This window comes from Protomyctophum bolini (genome assembly GCF_963924005.1).
Source record: "Protomyctophum bolini genome assembly, chromosome: 10".
NCBI lineage: Eukaryota > Metazoa > Chordata > Actinopteri > Myctophiformes > Myctophidae > Protomyctophum > Protomyctophum bolini.
The window spans coordinates 34663116-34684059 of NC_137871.1; the positions used below are offsets into that span (position 1 = coordinate 34663116).

The following is a 20944-nucleotide window of genomic DNA, read 5'->3' on the forward strand; positions in this document are numbered from 1 at the left end:
CAGGGCCCTCCAGGGGGAAAGGTAAAGATGAACTCTACAACAGTCATGGTTCCTGAACTCTTTCATGTCAAGGACCCCCAAAATCGACATTAATTAGGCTGAGGACCCCCATTTGAAAAGATATGATAAGAGAGGATTTTTACGGCTCTAGCAGTGATTCCGAAACAGTTTCACATGCATTAGGGCAATGGACCCCGATTTAATGGCATTTCTATCTCTGGTAGCCCAATTGATATTGTAAAATCACTGTTAATTTAACTCTGAGCGTTTACACTCTCTGAGTTACAGACCCATAAGGGTCCATTTGGTTCCTAACTGTATCTCTAATTTAGCTAGGGACTCCCTGGAACTCCCCCCTGAAAGTACCCCTAGGGGTCCCCGGACCCCACTTTGAGAACCAATGCTCTACAAGTACTCAATGACCACATGCAGTGGGGTCGTATCTGCGGAGAGAAAAGGTCCGTTTCTCAATGGATTTATCATCTATGAACTAAGGTTAAAAAACAAATTGAGCCTCCATGTACCTCGCAAAAATGTGGGCAAAATTCATGAGAGCCCCAAATCATAATCAACAACCTGTTAAGGCACAATAAGGCAGAATTGTGACGTGTCAAACTAGGGGTTTTCATGATTCTGAATCCATTCCAAGTTTTGTACAAAACGACACTCCTTGGGCTAAAAACAACCATAGCCACTTGCCCAAATGTGTTCAAATGTGCTGACCTCATCACATTTTGTGATGACGGCTATGGTCTGTAACTCAGAAAGTGTACACTCTTCATAGAGAAACGGACCTTTGCTCTCCGCGGTCACGGAAGCATCAGATACGACCTCACTATGTACTGACATTGTGAATATTGTTTTTACACTGATCTACCTGCTTTCACACTGACCATGTCCTCTCCTGCATGTTGAAACAGGGCGAGGCAGGAGCTGGAGAAAAAGGAGAGAGGGGATTGGATGGACTGCCAGGATTCAAGGTAGAAGTCTTTATTATTAGTATCAGCAGCAGCGGTAGTAATAATAGTAATCTAGTTAGTACATTCAGTACATGCCATAGCGGTACTGTAGGCTAGTAGTAGTAGAAACAACAATACATATTGCACTAGCAGTAATAATAGTTATAGTTAGTACATGCATGCAGTTGTAGTGGCAGTAATAGTACCCCCAGAATTATCTGTATTTGGTTGCGGACCCCCATCTGAAAATATGTTGTTCCAGGGACCACCCCAGAAGCAACGATTTTAGTTAAAAATGTTTGCGCTGAAAGAATAAGATTTGTGCCACATTTACACGATTAAAAAAAAATCCAAATATACAAGCTTGTATCGCGGCACTCGGTCCCGTGCTATGAGCTTGTAGATCTTCTATTTCTCAACAGCTAAAGTATAACATACGGTAATGCTTGCGGTAAAACCACCAAACCATCTCTCTTTTTTTCTCTAATGTGTGTCTGTTCAAATCTGTTCAAAGGGTGACAGAGGGGAGGCCGGTGAACACGGACCCCAGGGACCCATGGTATGTGCTGTTTGGTCTGTCATGCAGTGGGCTTCTTGCTGTGTGTTTTTGTCATGCGACGCATTGTGAGCTTGTAGAGCTCGTGTAGCTATTTTCAGTACATTGTGAGTAATTCTGTCTCTGATGGGCTCTGTAGGGCCATCCTGTAATAATAATAATTGTGTCTCTGATGGGCTCTGTAGGGCCATCCTGTAATAATAATAATTGTGTCTCTGATGGGCTCTGTAGGGCCATCCTGTAATAATAATAATAATTGTGTCTCTGATGGGCTCTGTAGGGCCATCCTGTAATAATAATAATTGTGTCTCTGATGGGCTCTGTAGGGCCATCCTGGGGACAAGGGAGTGGCGGGCTCTTCGGACATCATCGACTTCAACGGGAAGCTCCTGGACGCGTTCCAGGTGAGCAGCGCCACAATATACCCATATGGGCCTCTACACTACACCATGTGGTTCCCAAACGTTCTCATGTCAAGGACCCCCAAATTGACACTAATTAGCCCGCAGACCCCCATTTGAAAAGACATGGCAGGATTTGTACACTCTTAGAGTTACAGACCCATAAGGACCCATTTCGTTCCAAACTATCATTTAGCTGGGGACCCCCTGGAACTCCCTCAAGTACCCCTGGGGGTCCCCGGACCCAACTTTGGGAACCACTGCTCTACACTACACCAGTGGTTTTCAACGCTTTTTCATATCACGGTCCATTATTGATTCTGCATCTGAGCCAAGGACCAACATTTGATGAGATTTAGCCTCTCAGGCCCAAAACTAAAGAATATTTCTTTGTCATTGGATATGATTTTGTCCACAATTCCATTTCATTTTATACTCTCAAGAGTTAAAGATCTTACAAGGGTACATTTGGTCACCAACTCTCCATCATTTAGCTGAGGACCACCTGGACCCCCCTCAAGGACCACTGGTGGTCCCCGGACCACTTATTATTTATTATTTATGAAATCATACTTCAGTGGGTGGATCACGTTATAGGATTCTAGGCCACAACTTAAATGGTGCCATCCATTTTTTTGTCAAGACCCGCCACATGTAGTAAACTGAACACATTGCCGTTTCTTCCTGACAGGCGATCAGCAGCATCAGTGTCGCGGTAATCTACTGCATGGCCTTGTTGGTGTGATTTGTCAGCAAAACATATGATATGCACACACACACACACACACACACACACACACACACACACACACACACACACATGCAGGCCCTGTACACACATATCAGACGAACATGCTCTGTGCTGTCCGTGTTTCATGGCCTCCTCAATGCTTTTCCAATGGAAGTCACGTGGTTTGACCAAACACTTTGACCATCGCACAGTGCACACAAGTGTTTGTTGGTCAAACCACGTGACTTCCATTGGGAAAGCATTGAGGCGTTCATGAAACACAGACAGCACAGAGCATGTTCGTTCTGATTATGTGTGTACACTGCAGGGCCACACGCGCACACACACACACACACACACACACACACACACACACACTATCAGCCTGTGATCTGTGACTGTGTTTATGCCGTGGGTGTGTTTGTTTTTTTCAGTAGGTATACTCCTGACATCAGATGTTATTGAATGTCAGTCCATGTAACCAAACGCCCCAGTCAGTCTACCAGGCGACCAATACATCATTACATACACATGTATACATACAGGATGCAACACATGCCAGAACATACAACACATGCAGGGGCATCACGTTCAACACATCACTCACGTTCAACATGTTTACACAACGTTATCGTTCATCATCAATGTGCATGGACGCTCACGTCGCCATCATTATAGTTATCTGACCTCATCAAACCCTGTACACGCAAGACACTGCCCCCGCTGCCACCATTAGATCTCCATATATGGAGCTGACCTGTTCTGACATTCCATATATGTTGATCTGACCTCATCAAACCCTGTAATAATGAATAAGACAAGCTCCATATACTGTATGGCCGGTACAGAATTCATTCCATATGTAGATCTGACCCCTCCATGCCAAAGCGCCAGCGCTCGCCCAGCAGTCTGCCGTACACCCAGGCGGATGCGCTCTTCTCGCCCTCAGGGCGTCTTACTGGTAGTTCCCATTCCTGATGTGGACGTGATGTGCCCCTTTAAAGGGGCATGGTGGAATTTGTCAGCTATTGCGTTTGTTGTGTGTTTCTTTTTGGCATTTTCTTTTATTGCCTTCGGATATGTGTGTTTGAGTTGTAACATGCTATGAGGATTTGTGTTTGAGTTGTAACATGCTATGAGGATTTGTGTTTGAGTTGTAACATGCTATGAGGATTTGTGTTTGAGTTGCAACATGCTATGAGGATTTGTGTTTGAGTTGCAACATGCTATGAGGATTTGTGTTTGATTCGTGACATGCTTTGCGGTGGTGCTGTGATGCTAGCAGACGGGTAGACTTCTCTGATCGTACCCATGGATGTATTAAAAGACACTCTGCTAGGGTGACCAGATCCAAAACTGTTCATTTTTTAGGGACAGAAGTATTGCTTGTGTGGGACAAGTTAGGCCTACCTATAAGTTGCTATTAAAGGTCATATTCGTCCATATAGGCCTAATATTGCTTTCATTTTTACATTTTGTTTTTAAATGCTAATTTTGGGGGATATTTCTCATGTTATTATACAGGCTTAAAACCACATCTAGCAGGAAAAGAGACAATGAGAGAGCTTTAAAACAGAAAGCCAACTATTAGGGGAACTATGGCATTGGATCACTGATGCCTGCCAGTCAGTCACAATGTGGGACAGCTAGGGTCTCAATTTGTGGGACGCCTGAAAAGTCTTGGAAATGAATGGACTGTCCCGTGCAAATGGGGGGCATCTGGTCACCCTACCCATGGCTGTATTAAAAGACTGTCATGCTCTGCATGCATTGTGCTGTTATAACTCAGCGGGGATGCAAATGAAAGCCTGCAGTGGAATATAATCCCTCTCTTCTACACACAGAGCACATTGATATTCTGCCACGTACCGTGCTACATGCTAATAACTAGATGCTTATCTCTGCAGTGGAGCGTGTATTTGATTGAAAAAACACCGTGCATTCGGCCCCCGCGAGGCTCAGTGTGAAATGGGCCCCATGCGTGCGATACTATAGAGAGCCTTGTGAGCAAAAGTTCCAGAGGACTCTGACCTGCAGAGATCTTATCAATAGTCTGGGGCCAATCTGGATCGGTTGGCCTCAGTTCAGTCAGATGGTTTTAGAGGCAGAGAGGGAGAGAGAGATTGCGTGAGTTTCGCATAGTGCACTGCAGTGCACCATCATATGTGTGCAACCTGTTTCGCTATCGCCGCTGACTTGTTTGTGTGGAAAAAGCCACATTTCACATCTGTGGTGAAATTCTAGTCAATGATGATAAATTTAGTGCTGAACACAAGACTGAAATATACTGGATTTATTATATTCCAACCCAATTTAATTTCATGGCTTTTTAGCATAATTATCTGCGTGGGTGGCTACCACTGCTGGGCGATGATGGAATAGTCTCTAAGACAATTGTTGTTGGGGAAACACATCTGTCAGTTGCCATGGCTTTGCCAACGAACAACCACAGGCTTCTCAGAGGAGGAGAAATAAGCATGTTCACCTCTGGGAGGGAGTATTATTTCCATCTTTTATTGCTTCAAGATGGCGGTACACACTTCAGAGGTCTCGGGCAACAAGTGTTGCTTTGTGGCTCTAGAGAGGAGAGTAAAGGGCATGATGTAAGAGAGCCATCCGTCACCAGAGAAGACACCATGGACTCCAGATATAACCACTAGATACGTATACATCATCATCATCTGCTGGCCCTATGAAGCCCTAAGGACGTTTCAATTGATTCGGGAATCTTTGCACGTTGAATTAATCATTATCCATTGTTTCAGCACCCTCCGCCCCCCCCCGCCCCCCCCCTCCACCCCTCCCCTATCTACTTTTGACATGTCCATACATACGCTCATATGGATGCTAGAAATAAAGACTAAACCTTAAATAAAGGCAGAGGTGGAAAGTAACTTAAGTACTGTAGCCTACTTAAGTACATGTTCAAGATACCTTTACCTTTATTTCTGATCTGCAGTACTTCTATTTCTGTTATATCTCAGAGGAAAATGTTGTACTTTTCCACTACAATTATATGAGAACTTTAAGTTTTAATTTAGATTTTTAACCACGTCAGCCCTACTGTATATTTAGACAATTTGAAAATAGCTGGTCTACCAGGCAGTGCGACGCATTGTGAGCTTGTAGATCTTCAAAGGATTTTTTAATACATTTGAAAACATTTAAACGGGACATTTTGCATAGTGAGCACATTTACATTTGACACTTTTAATTTTGATGCTTTTTGAACTTTCACTCACTTCCACCACCGCATAAAGGCTCTGCCTCCTTCGTTGCTCGGTGATGGAAACGTCCCGTGAGGCGTTCCAGTGTGAAGCGTGCGGTCGACGACATCGTGTAGCATAAAAACCACATTCTGTGCCGTTTTGCAGCCGTTTAAGGCCTAATTGTATATCGACGCATCGGCAACAAAGCTGGTCCTCATCAGTGTGACAGGCAGCGGCGGAGAGAAGGAACAAGAAGAACCATCCGATGTGTTTACTGTCGGGGCCTGATATTGGCTTGAGAAATCAGCCAGCGTTTGTACTGTTGCTTTATGTTGGCACCTGCAGAGCATCACGGCCCCGGTGTGAATTCCCTGCAACGTTCCCAAGGTTTAACCAATTAAGACCTAAGACCAGATTCTACTTCTAAAACCTATTGTTTCTATATTAGTGGTTCTCAAACTATTTCATGTCAAGGACCCCCAAAAAGTACATGTATTTGGCCGCGGGCTCCCTGGCCATGCAGGGACACCCCCAGCAAATATTTGACTGAAACATGTTCGCTGTGAAAGAATATATATTCAAAGATTTGCATACATTTTCACGATTTCTCAAAAATAGCTAAAGTATAAAATCATGGTTAAAAGCTACGAGGTGACACAGATGCATTCCAGGTGTTAATGGCTTAAACACCAATATGTTTCACACATCATCAGACAGCTGCCTGCGCATCTGTGTGAACGAATGCCTGAGAAAGTGTCATTAAACATGGAGAGCTCTTTTCCAAGTAAAAGCGCAATAAATTAGACAGTTCATTATTTTATTTGTCTCTTTTTCTTTTTTCCCAGGGTCCACCTGGTCCACCTGGGATTCGCGGACCCCCCGGCGAAAAAGTAAGGCATTTCTCAAACTTCCTGTGAGTTGTGTTATCGGGAACGTCACACATCTTCACACCATCATATGACGTCTGGGTCATTTTTTTTTAGAAGCTGTGGTTTGAAACCAGACTGTTTAAGTACATTCAAGCCCGTCGTGTTGTTGAGTTGTGGTTATAATAATGCATTCTATCTCATATAGGATTATTAGATTATTAATAAAAGTTGTCTTTCACCTGTCCACCAGGGGGAGCTTGGTTTACCTGGACCTTCAGGAGAGGATGGAGAGGAGGTACGGTAGCACATACCAGATTGACCTCATCACATTTGTGATGAGGTCATCACATTAGTGGCTATGGCCGAATTGAGTGTTTTTCATGGAAAACTAATGCTTGGAATGGATGCAGAATCATGAAAGAAGTTTGGCATGACACATGCTACTTAAAGCATAATGACATTTAGAAAAGTTTGCCTTACATCGGTTGTTAATGGCGGCCATATGGATGTGGGGCTCTCACAAATGTTGCCCGCAGAGGGGCTTGCAGGGGGCTCAATTTGTTTTATAACCTTCATATATGATAAATCCACTGAGAAACTGACCTTTGCTCTCCGCGGTCACAGAAGTATCAGATATTACCCAACTAGCATGCGTTTATTTTGGACGTGCAGAGAGGTTGAGGGCCGATTTCGCAAGTGTATTTTCACGGGTGCGGTCCCGTGAAATTGTCGCACATGTGCTTGTTTCGTGCATACGCCCGCGGGATGACTAGACCTGGAATGTGGTGAGTGGTCCCGTGACCCTCATGAGCAGATCCAGGCGACAACGCCTGCGCCACTCACTTCCCGTCTGAAAGGACCTTAATGTGTAAATAAATACGGTAAATACAGAAAGAAAACAAAAGGTTTTTGAGGGGCGCCTCCTATGTCCAGCTTTGAGGGTCTGCTTTGAGACAAAAGTGTGTAAACACAAACATTGAAGACAAAAGTGTGTAAACACAAACATTGAAGACAAAAGTGAGGACGCAAATTGTGAAGAATGACATGATGTATGATGACGTATGATGATAAGAGCACCCCTCACTTCACACAGGTGTGGTTTTTTTGACTAGCCACATATCAGAGAAGCACAAGGGAATCATGCTATTACCCCATCTTTTGCTATAAATAGCTATAAAGCAACCATTACACTTGCACTTGTGTAATTTGTCTTTGTTTGGGATTGTCTTGTCTTGTTTTTCTTTATGAGGGAAGCTCTAAGTAGAAACATTTCACTGCCTGCCATGTTGGAACAGCTGTATCCTAAGCATGAGACAAAACCGTTTGAAACCTTGATTCAGGTGGAAATCAGCCACGTTTCTCATCATGAAATCGTTTTAAGGTTCTCTGTTCCTCGTGAGCTTACTACTAGGCACCTTTCTTTCTTTCTTTCTTTCTTTCTTTCTTTCATTTTATTTGTTTCAAACACCATACAATAAAACATCACAATAAAACAATAAAAGTAAAGATACAAAATATCTTAAATATATAGGTCAATAGACAATAGATAAGTGTGTTCGAAAAGGAGCAGGAAGAAGCTAATGCTTATGAATTCCTACCCCTTCATAACGTTTTTTTATATGAACACAAAAGTCTTATGAAAGGAAATTGGTAAAAGCTTGACCTTTAACCCTGCTGCTCTTCCACTAGGGGCCGAAGGGTGACCTGGGTTTGACCGGACCGGCAGGAGACAGAGGAGAGAGAGGAGAGATGGGTCTTTCTGGACCTGCTGTGAGTATACTGTATACTCAGTATAGTGATTAGTGAAGGATGTATTATTGTAAAAGGTGTTTAAAGTGTGTTGGACACAGCTGAATGTTAACGCTGTGGTTCTTCTGCGTCCGTGTGTGGGTCAGCAGGCAATGGACGGGCACAAGGGAGAGAAAGGTGACTGCAGAATTGAAGATAACATGGTCAGTGGCACGCACGCACGCACGCACGCATGCACGCACGCACGCACGTACGCACGCATGCACGCACTAGGCTGGGACGATTCACTTACCTCCCAATTTGATATGATCTCGATATCTAGGGTGCCGATTCGATTTATACTACGGTTCTTAATTATATTGCGATTCAACGATTGTTGCGATTCAATATCACAATTATTTTTCCCAAAGTTACTTTTAGCTTTTTTTTAATATACTACAACATTTTAAAACAATTATAAACGACATAAACCATGAAAAGTTGAATCATACGTGTACACTTCAATGCAGATAACGTCAGTCAGTCTTCCTGACATGAAAAGTAAAAATATCGTGGCATTAAAAATCGAGATATTTGAGTGAATCGATTAAAAGAAAATTGCCCACCCCTTACAAGCATGTGCACGCGCGCACGCACACACACACACACACACACACCCATACACACGCGGTGTGGCAACTCACCAGAGTGTCGTGACACCTAATACATATCTCATCGGAAATAATGTAACCTTTATTTAACCAGTAAAAACATATTGAGACTGTATGCGTCTCTTTTTCAGTGGGAACTGGCCAAGCAGCAGAATACATAATTACACTTTCAAACACTACATTGTATTGAGGCCAGGTGTGTCTGTGTGTGTCTGTGTGTGTGTGTGTGTGTGTGTGTGTGTGTGTGTGTGTGTGTGTGTGTGTGTGTGTGTGTGTGTGTGTGTGTGTGTCCAGGTCCAGATGATCTCCCAGCCTGGGGCTCCAGGACCAGCGGGGCCTCCAGGACCTCCTGGATTCATGGTGAGTCATACATGGATACGTCCATCCATCTTCAACCGCTTATCCGTAGTCGGGTCGCGGAGGCAACAGCTCGCTCCACCAGATAACTTTTCATTCTGGGGGATCCCGAGGTGTTCCCGGCAGATTTTGGAGATATAAACCCTCCATCTCATCGTTGGTCTGTCCCCGGGGATCTCCTCCCAGTGGGACGTGCATCGAGGACCTCCCTAGGGAGACGCTCGAGAGGCATCCTTACCAGATGCCTGAACCACCTAAGCTGGCTCCTTTCCATGCGAAGAAGCAGCGGTTCTACTCCAAGAATTGATACCTCTCAATCCATTAGATTACATTACATTACATTTATCACAGCATTGGTACACATAAAGGTAGATACATAAAGATCCATGAAAGACCACAAATGGATAAAAGGGATTAATACTGTATGCATATAATAATGTTTGCTTTTATGACATGGCTGCCAACAGGATTCTTTCACAGTTTTACGGTAAAACAACATGATTGTGAACATGCGTAGCATAGCAGCGGGTTATTATTGTGACATACAGAGAGTATGTCTTGACTTGACTTTATATAAGTGTACATAATCACTGTTCCCCCCTCGTCAATCTATTAGTGATACACACTCACACAAGTGCACCATGTCTTTCAGGGACATCATGGAATGCCTGGTCCCAAGGTAAGACTCTAAAGACCCTGGAATGGGCTCTTATGCACACACGCCATTTTGGAAAGAACTTGGGCCCCTTCCCTATACTTCCTTAATTCACAGAAACCACTGATACTAATGAAGGCTCTGTTCCATTCCTGGTCAAACAGAGTCAGGGTGCTGCTATTGTGCATGTTGACTCACTGGAAACACTCTGCTTCACCATGTGGGTCTCATAAAGTGTCCTTGAATGGGTTCCAAATGGCCCTGTATGGGGTGCGTAACTCTGAGGGGGAACAAATGGAATGGGTCCATTTGGTTATGGAGTTATTATGGGGGTCCTTGAAATTAAAAAGTCTGAGAACCACTGCACAATAAATGGAACAGAGCCTTAATTATTGTTTTCGCCGGTAACACCTGTGATGGAAGTAGGGAAGTAGGAAGAGTTATTCTGCGTTATGTATTGTACAGTATGTTGAATTGACCACAATAGTACTGTCGTGCTAGGTTTATGACTGAGGAAAGTGTGTCTGTTCTGATGCAGGGAGAGCCTGGAGACGCAATGAGGGGAGAGAAGGGAGACATTGGTCCACCTGGTTTCAAAGTGAGTATCGCTAGCTAAGCTGGTCTATTGTTAAAGGCCTCGACAAGGTTCGACATTCTCTATGATAGAAATGGGAGGACTGCAGGAACTTGCCATTGATAAAGATGTATGTGACCAAATGTCTTGTATCATCTGTTTTGTATCATGATTGGCCTAAGTCTCTATAGCTTCCTGCACACCAGCTAAAACATGATAAGAAACTCAGTTTCTGTTTTTTCCCTTGTGAGAGAGAAAAGGCAGTTTCGCTTTTGTTATTGAATTAGTTCATAAAGTGATATTGCCAAAACCATGTTTGAAAGAAGTGGTGTTGACATGACACAACCAAGAATCTATGATGATGATGATGATGATGATGATTGTGTTTTACTAGGGCTTGGACGGCCCCCATGGACCAACTGGGCCAACTGGTTTGGTTGGACTTCCTGGAGCCAAGGGAGAGAAAGTGAGCAAATGAACACATTTTACAGGATTTCGCTACTCTAGTATTTGCTTTTGTGGGACATTTGAGATTGAAAATGTGATTTTGTGTTCACAGGGCAGAACAGGGGAAACTGGAATGGATGTAAGTATATACACAGTATATAAATGTACATGCATCTAATGTCGCACTGTTATTTCTGCCGCAGCTGTAAATAAATTAGATATTTCAAAGCAAAGTCAAATGGTAGATGAATGAGTCCAACACACGCAGCAGTCTTGATTGTGATTACTATTAAACACTTTCAACGTGGCGTCCCTGTTCTGGGCATGTCATTGTGGCGAAAATCTCTCTTTCACTATTTAAATGTTGTGGTGGCAGTGGCTCAGGGGTAGAGTGGCCTCATGTGAACCGCAAGGTTCCCAGTTCGATCCCCCGGGCTCCCCCAGAGTTGGTGTCGAAGTGTCCTTGAGCAAGACGCCGAACCCCTAATTTCTCCCTACATTATGTGCATGCTGGCGCCTTGCATGGTTTCCCCCTCCATCGGTGTGTGAACGGGTGAATGTAATGCACAATCTATGTAAAGCTTTTTTCTAAAATAGTGAAAGTACGGTAGTCAGCGAACATTCGGCGTAAACTATATGTCTATATGTTTGTAAATCTGTTATTTACATGTTGGGTAAAGGGGAAGAAAATTGTGGGCCTAATTTTCCGTAGATGCTTGGAGACTCTGGTCATCAAGGTACTGTAGGGTTTCGCTGGTTAAGAGTGGTCTATAGCAGTCGAGAGGCGCACGCACATCCAAACATTTGGACAGTTGCTGGATCAATATGGATCAATATGGATAAACTGTATTCCTTTCATCGCCAGGGCTTCCCAGGACTGCTTGGAGAGAAGGGGGAGCGAGGAGAAAGAGGAGATAAGGTAAACGACTGCTGGTTTACAAAGTCAAGAGGTTTGCGTATGAATCTTCGACTTCATTGTGTAATATGGAGTGAATTGGACAATGGCAAAACAAGAGTTTATGTATCATATTTACCATACCTACAAAGCAACCAAAGGTATGGCACCCGCATATCTTTCAAGTCTGATCAGACACTACAACCCCAACCTGTTTATGGATTGTCAAAACAAATAAAACAAATAGCAAACATTGTGTGTTTGTACTGAGCATGGCTGTTGTGCTCCATGTCTCCAGGGTGACAGGGGAGGGGTGGGGAGAAGAGGTCTGAAGGGCCAGAAAGGAGAACAGGGACCCCCGGGTCTGGACCAGCCCTGTCCTGTGGTATGTACGCACACTCGCACTCACATGCACGCACATGCACACACACACACACACACACACACACACACACACACACACACACACACACACACACGGTGTGGCAACTCACCAGTGTGTCGTGACATCTATTATAATATGTAGGTATCTCACCAGAAATAACTTCATCACTTTTTCTCTTGTATAGACATATTTCTCTATCTGGACCTGGGCCTCCAGGACCTAACGTAAAACCAAAGACGAAAGCATTTTAAGCCGTACAACGGCAACATAAAGTGCAGACCTACAAGCTCGAAAGCTTGTATAGGTCTGTTATTGTCGTAACTTTAAGCATCAGAATTGTCTTGAGAAAAGCTTCAGTGGTGTGAATTACCACTTAGAAATGTTTTTGCCCGTTTCTCTTGCACACTCAGACTTGCTTAATATGTTACTTCCTGCTATTTCCTCTGCTCTGTGACTCTTCTGCACAATGCTGTGGATGTATCCTCTGTGGATGTATCCTCTTCATACTGTAGGGTTGTGAGGAACCCAAAGATCTTTCCAGGGATGCTGAGCGCTCTGCTCTTCCTCCTCCTCCTCCTCCTCTTCTGCCTTCTTCTGGCTCTGCCGCCCCCTGTCCTCTGGTACAGTATCTATGTCTCCTTCCTCCTCGCTTATTCTGTATTGTTGCTTTATTTGGCTGTCCTTTTCCTTTTCTACATATATATATAACTCTTCTCTTCTCTTCTCTTCTCTTCTCTTCTCTTCTCTTCTCTTCTCTTCTCTTCTCTTCTCTTCTCTTCTCTTCTCTTCTCTTCTCTTCTCTTCTCTTCTCTTCTCTTCTCTTCTCTTACCACATATTAAGCTGATTAACCCTGTGTGAAGTGAGGGGCGCTCTTATCGTACATCATCATGACATAAAATAGACACTATGTGACATGTGAGAATTAATGGTCCAGTGGAAAAACTTAAGGGTGAATGGGATTTTTCTCTATCATTCTATCACTATACATTGGGGTGAAATTCACCCCAACATCTGCCTGTAGAACAAACCAGGTATGTGGGCACAGAGAAACAAACCTACCTTCTATGATGTCACTGAGCATCATGAAGGTACTGAAAGACCCACCCACCTCAGGCATCAGCAACATTCTCGCGTTACGTGGATTACAGACGTACACACACATACATACGTATACAGAGTCTTGGTGCATGTATTGCTTTTGCACTGTGTCTCACCACTGTTGTCACTCCTCAGGGACATGACGGACTGCCCATACCAGGCTGTTGGCACAAGGTGAGAGGAAAGAAACGCACAGGACGTTGGCCTGAAGTAGAGCTGGGCAATATATCACATATCCTCACGGTCTGGCAGAAACCATCTAACTCCATTATAGACTTTTTTTTCCTCCTCCATAAATCAATGCTATTGAACACCCTTTACGCCTGTGTGTTGGTTATGCAAATTTGGAACCAATGAAAAGTATTAAAAAGTGATTATGACAAAATGACAAAAACTTTGGTCCATTTGACCAAAGTCACAATACCAACTTTGATGAGGCAGTATTGCTTTGTTTTTAAATATATATAAGGTTTTCTTAATTTCCTGAAAAATGTTGGAGTTAGCTGGTTTCTGCCAGACAGCAGTGATATCATGATGAGAGTGTTGTCTTTTCCGTATTTTTAATATAATTATTGCATTGGGAGCTTGAAGATCGGCTTGTAGATCGGCTATTTTTTTAAAGCTTTGAATTGTTTTGAAAGAAAAAATGATATTGTCACAAATCACAACATGATTTCATCGTCACAATATCGATATTATGGTAATTGATCAGACATATTGTGATATTTAATGATGTTGTCCATATCGCCCAGCCCTAGCCTGAAGCATAAATGGCTAACGTAGTGATGAGCATTTCTTAGTTGGCACGGTGATATGCGATTGTAGTCCAGCTAACATCTAGTAGTCACAAAATGCCTTGAATTGAAGCAACCCTTGAGACGGTTCTCTGTGGAATGATTAGCAGCATTAATCTAATGGTTTGATTTTGATTTGCATTTCGCTACAGGGGCATTTTGTAAGTACAGTCGGCTGTCTGAGCTTGTAATTGAGAAGCATGATTGATTGTTTGAAATTGACTTATTCCTGCTAACTTTAGTGGGTAGATGTTGTTTGGTCTGTGATATGAAGCCCTTCTCATAATCAATAATCATAATCAATCCTTGCTCTTCTTCTTTTGCAGTGATAACTAACCAGCGGCATGGCATCTGTACATATTGATCATATTGATATGGTATATATTGCAGCTGAATACCCCCCACACCCTTTTTTCCATTTTTACAAAACATTTTTATATAATATATTGAGATGATTCTTTTTTTTTCTATTGAGGACATCTTTCGGAGTCAACAGTATTATCAACAAGACTGGATGTATAGGACTTTCTTTTAACTCATAAACTCTTGAAGTATGAAGTATTTGATAGCCAGTGATGGTGAGAATTCATCCAAATTGAACTTGACGATCAGACTCCTAATATGAAGGACAGTGCACCTGGATGCGTAGAGAGACAGACAGACAGAGAGACAGACAGAGAGAGAGAGAGAGAGAGTGTGGGGTCGAAGCTGCCTTACTAACTAACAGAGTCGGACTTGTTGATCATTAACGCTGCATGGGAGTGGCTATGGACAGATCTCCTGGTGTGACAGACAGACAGACAGACAGACAGACAGACAGACAGACAGACAGACAGACGGGTCGGTGGTCTCTTCTCATCTCTCTCTTCTCTGAAAAAGGAGGAGATGGCGAGACAGAAGCTCAAACGCAAACGTCTCTCTCAGCCCTGAAGGGGAGACAGACACGGCCCGGGGCCACAGAAGACGTGTGACTGAGAACACAAAGGGACAAACTGCCCTTTCTTTGTGACATGTGGTGGCAAGCCATGGAACGCCCTAGTGTGTCCTCCAGTCCTGACCTATTACCAACACTCAGATAGTATCCTCCATTATGGACATTCACCAGGAGGTGGCGACAGTGAGCACTGCATTTCCACACATTCACCCGAGGAGGACACACACACACACACACACACACACGCACGCACGGTTATTGATAATTACTCAGTAGCGTGATAATCAGTTGAGGTTTGCTCCTCTGGGTCACTATAACTGTGACCACTGGCACATAGGGAGGGTTTAATCCCACAGATGTATTGTATATGATTGATTATGGTTTGCTCTTTTTATTATTATTATTATTATTATTATTAAGGTTTTCACCAATGAAGTGCATGATCATGACAAGACACTAGTGCTGTTTAGCAACCTGAAGGCCTTTGTGGTTTGTTCTCACTCTTCTAGATTAACTTTCTAGAAAACAAACAAACAGAAATGTAACTACAATATTGTGTGTCATTTTACTTGCATAGTGCAGCTTATACAAATCTTTCCATTTGATCAAGGTCATGAGGTCAAGGTCAGTTTATGTTTTCTTGATGGCTTACACTTCTGGTGGTTGTTACTATAGTGTTGTTTTGTTTTGTACTAATTATTATTATTTTCTATACTATTGTTGGCAAGTTACATTTTTGCATTCCTGTGCATGGACACGTTTGTATAGTATAAACAGTGCATGCTGAGTGTTAGATTCAAAGCAAAACATTGAAGGAACCATTTACTACAGTATTTATGATTTTGCAGTATTTCATCTTATTAACATTAACGAGGTTGACCCCTGTTTTAATGAATTTGACAACAGTGGTGGACAGTAATGAAAAACATGTAGGCCTACTTTAAGATCTGTACTTTACTTGCATGTTTGCTTTTTTGGATAGGCTACTTGTGACTTTCACTCCACTATACATTTCAAAGACAAATGTAGAAATATTGTACTTTTGACTAAACTACATTTCTAGGAAAGGGAACGGTATAGGCTATTATACATTAACCACTTAAGCCCTATTATTTCAAACATAGTGGGAAATATCAGAGCTACAAGCTCATAACGCATCACAATGCAATGATTTGTGAGCTTGTATTTGTAATATTTTCACATTTATTATTATAATATTCCTTTGGGTGGAAAATGTCTACATTTCAATCCAACAATGCATTGATATTAAAAAATAAAAATAAATTGTACTTTAGATATTTTCAAATGCAAGTAGGCCTACTCCAGTATAGGCTACAAATTTGACACTTGGGGTTGACTTGAGTCAACTTAGCCTCAGTCAGTAGGTTGACTTAAGTCATACTTAGCCTCAGCCTTAGCCTCAGCCTTAGCCTCAGAGCCTTAGCCTCAGAGCCTTAGCCTCAGTCAGTAGCCAGCCTTTTATTTTCGTTCACATTTGTCTCAAAAAGAGAAGCCTGGGGAAACCTATTGGAAAATCTGGCATAGGAAGTAGGAACCAACTTGTATTTTGCTAACCGATAACAGTGCAGAGGGGTGTGGCTCCAAATATGGTGATGTCAGCGTCTGCTGTTTTGAGGGGAACGGAGGAGGGGGCGGGGGCAGGGCGCTCAGATCGGGGAACCAATAGGATCCACCGCCGTGTTTGGGCGGCACCCGTCCCTCTATAGCAGAAATCACACGGCCTGGGCCAGTTCGGGATGACCTTTTACGCAGAGCCTGGTAGTTGATGGTCACTGAGGGGGCGCTTGTTTAACAGGCGACCGGATTAAGGTTGGTGAGGGGTCTGTTAAAACGACCGGATTAAGGTTGGTGAGGGGTCTGTTAAAACGACCGGATTAAGGTTGGTGAGGGGTCTGTTAAAACGACCGGATTAAGGTTGGTGAGGGGTCTGTTAAAACGACCGGATTAAGGTTGGTGAGGGGTCCGTTAAAACGACCGGATTAAGGTTGGTGAGGGGTCCGTTAAAACGGTTGGTGAGGGATGCGCTGCTCTGTGCTTGGGTAAGGGTTTTTGAGGTAGGTAGTAGCCGGCGTTGTAAAACAAGCGTCCCATCAGCGCCCATCGAAACCGAGGCTCTGCGTAAAAGGTAGACCCGGGCCAGTCCAAGTCATATTTGACCAGGAGTATCTATTCTTTGACTCAAGTATGACGAGGAGTGATGAAGTACTGTCTCCAGAACTTCTGAACAGCAGGGGGGTTTGCTGCTGACTTAACATTATTTTTATCGTGTGTTTGTTTGGACATTTTTAATCAATTGGACTTGGACTTAAACGTACAGTTCACCCAAAAATGCAGTTTTATTTGTTTCAATTACACACACCCCATGAAGCCTTGGAGATTCATTCAGGAGAGTCTCCTATTGGCCGATTGATTAAATTATTCGCTCCGGAATGCAACAAAAGTTAAAAAATATATATATATATCTTTGAATTCAAGGCTTCATGGGGTGCAATTGATAGAAAATAAGTCATTTTTGGGTTGAACTACTCCTTTAAGGACTATTTATAATAGAATTGAATGCCAAATCTTATTTTTTTAACTGTTCTTTTTTTTTCTATACAGAAAAAGAGCTTGACACAATGTTCTTAATTGTCAGCTGTTTAGCATTTTGTGTTTTCTTATTTGATTACTGTGACAATTTCAATGTTTTATTTTGGTTGCCACTTCTTGGAGGGTTTTAGTTGCCTAAAGACATTTTTAAGGCTCTCACCAGCTGTTTGCTATATTGCATCCACACATTGGCATTATTTTATTCGCACATTCTTTGACAAACACATGCGCACACGCACGCACGCACGCACGCACACACACACACACACACACACACACACACACACACACACACACACACACACACACACACACACACACATTCTGATAAATGGGCAATGGGTAGCATAGGAATAAAGCATTTGGCTTTTCCACAGTTAAGTTGTTAGGATATTTACTCATAGAGTAAGGAGGGAGATTGTTTGCAATCACATTTTGAGATTCTATTTACATTTGTCAGTTATTTTTACTTTGAGGTTGACATCAGTATGGACTTTTTGTATTGATACTAATTGCACATTTTTATACAAGAATGAAAGTAGTCATTTGTATGGCAAGAAGAATTTCCATGTTATATGCTTGACTAACAATCTTCGGTTCGGTATAATGCCCTTCATTAAATACATGCAGTTTTAAGTTCTTGTAAAGGCAATTTCATGCTTTACATTAATTACCTCTGTTCCACTAAGCCCAAAGATGTATCTGTCTTATTATATTTTCACACGGCCCATCTCAAATCTTTCCCTAACTTTAATGAAATATTAAAATAATTGAGTCTGCACGCCACCATATGTGCTAAACCAGTGTAACCAGTGTAAAGGAGCAGTCATCCACTGACCATGGGGAAAGTGAGACACAAGACTGTGGATACTCTGGTCATCCAGTAGACTATTCATGAACTCACATTGGGCACATGCATTTTAAGAAAATGATAACGCTTCATCGGTTTGACACATCTCTTTTATCCACTTACAGAACCTACCTAAATGCTTTGCTCTATTCAACACTGTAATGAGGCAATTTGTTCACTTGAAACATTGACAAATACTTTTGTAGTGACAGTGGGCCAGTACTGCTTAATGAGGATGGCACTTTGCCATTAACTTTGCCATTAGTGTTTACTGTTTCAAGTCCCCAGCCACAACTACAGTAGGCCACCTCACACATTTTCTCAGTCCATCCCAAAACAATTCTCAATTGAGGGCAAAAAGTCATATTGTGAACTTGACCACTTCTTTTTGCAACTTGTGCCAAAAATGGGAATCGAGACACTATGTCAACCTGTCCCCTGTGTTGTTGTTTATATCAGTAACACTGATAGGCTATATTTGTGATGTATTAATACTCATCATTTTGTCTTCCATCTGACTGCTGTGATTCATGTGTTAAAAACAACACACTTAAAAACAGGAGATTAATGCAGGGTTTGATTTGTAAAATAGAAAAACAAGGCATTAGGCACTAGGCATTGTCTTAACCATTTAACACAACATTACATTGCAGAGATGGGGAAATTGTTTTGATTAAATTATGATATCATCAAATTAACATAAATCAATAGACAGTCTACAGTTCACAAAAGGATAATTGTAAGACCAGATGCATGGGAAAAAATCATCCCTACCAAAATGAAGGACTAGACTGGGGATACCAAAAGCAGAAGCATGGATTTCCTCATCTTCCCTCACCGAATCGAACCCTGCATTACTGTACTATTGCTAAATAAATTTCATAAATGAATGAATGAATACATCAACAATCACTGAGGTGTAAACCTGATAAGAGAACTGTTGAATAGTATATAGAGCTATGTTTTAATTGGAACCAGGAATTCAGTTAAATCTCAACACAGTTCTAGCTGTGATTTTTTTGGAAGCTGATAGTTAATCTGTCACTTACATTTATATGTGTTTATTTCTTTTGCAGATTCTATCAGTTTCATTTATGAAGGCATAACTACTATAGGCCTAAGTGTAATTATATCAGAATGCAGTTTGGTATAATACAAATATCACAGTATTAGCTTGATGTTGTGAGTATGTTTATTTGGTTGTGTATTTGGTTGTAAAGGAATTAAGCTATTTTTGTAACTTCTCGTCGTCTATGCATTATGTGAAATCTGGTCAATTCAACTTGTAGACTGAAATAAATAAGATCTCCAAACAATGTTTTGATGTTCATTTGGAAATATTGCTTGACACTGAATTATATATCATACTTTTTTTTAATATAAAATGTAGGGTATATGATAGCCGCAATTTGCAACTCTAGGGTAAAAAAAATAAGGGTAAAGTTTTCTTTAATACATTATTATAAGTAATACTATTAGAGTTGTACTATTACTCGAACGAAAATAAAAGCTTGGGGGGGGGGAGATGCAATGCAAATGAAAGACATATACTGTGTATCCCTATTCCCTGACATAATTTTATAGCTAAACGGACAGAATTCTATTTTATTTGAATGATGAAACCCAGCTGCCATTAATAGTTGGAAATTGCGGAAATGGAAATTGCGGAAATTGTAATTGCGGAAATGGTGGAAATGGAAATTGCGGAAATGCGGAAATGGAAATTGCGGAAATGGTCATTGCGGAAATTGCGGAAATGGAAATTGCGGAAATTGCGGAAATGGAAATTGAGGAAATTGCGGAAATTGCGGAAATGGAAATTGCGGAAATGGTAATTGCGGAAATTGCGGAAATTGCTCTTCAGTTATAGCTATCTATTTTCAGGTAGATTGTTTTATTTTACTCAGTCAGCCATATGACTACTCATTTCTTTTCATGAAAAAGGTCATAGCTGGGTAATCTATTTTCAGGCAAATTGTGTTTATTGTATTTTATTTTACTCAGCCATAACAATTTATTTTCTGTTAACCAACTTGCTGGCTGGCAGGCAGGCAGACAGCTACTCATAGACAGGCAGACAGACAGACAGACAGCTACTCATGGAGAATTGGACAGGCAGGCAGTCAGACAGCTACTCATAGACAGGCAGACAGACAGCTACTCATGGAGAATTGGACAGGCAGGCAGACAGCTACTCATGGACAATTGGACAGGCAGGAAG

General features: G+C 42.0%; 1 protein-coding gene across 1 annotated transcript in view; it reads left to right on the top strand.

Moving 5' to 3' along the window:
• The window catches only part of LOC308322384 (uncharacterized protein), a 223503-nt gene extending 204200 nt beyond the window's left edge, over window positions 1-19303 (top strand). The window contains exons 13-31 of the mRNA XM_080773607.1: window positions 1-21; window positions 921-980; window positions 1474-1518; window positions 1842-1919; window positions 2608-2631; window positions 6701-6745; window positions 6975-7019; window positions 8414-8494; window positions 8620-8676; window positions 9418-9483; window positions 10133-10159; window positions 10674-10733; window positions 11104-11175; window positions 11269-11295; window positions 12022-12075; window positions 12350-12436; window positions 12949-13056; window positions 13671-13709; window positions 15209-19303. The exon at window positions 1-21 is cut by the window's left edge and continues 33 nt beyond it. Coding sequence (XP_080629733.1) covers window positions 1-21; window positions 921-980; window positions 1474-1518; window positions 1842-1919; window positions 2608-2631; window positions 6701-6745; window positions 6975-7019; window positions 8414-8494; window positions 8620-8676; window positions 9418-9483; window positions 10133-10159; window positions 10674-10733; window positions 11104-11175; window positions 11269-11295; window positions 12022-12075; window positions 12350-12436; window positions 12949-13056; window positions 13671-13709; window positions 15209-15259 — 1047 coding nt within the window. The 3' untranslated portion in view covers window positions 15260-19303. The remainder of the gene's footprint in view (window positions 22-920; window positions 981-1473; window positions 1519-1841; window positions 1920-2607; window positions 2632-6700; window positions 6746-6974; window positions 7020-8413; window positions 8495-8619; window positions 8677-9417; window positions 9484-10132; window positions 10160-10673; window positions 10734-11103; window positions 11176-11268; window positions 11296-12021; window positions 12076-12349; window positions 12437-12948; window positions 13057-13670; window positions 13710-15208) is intronic.
• Window positions 19304-20944: the final 1641 nt, after the last annotated feature.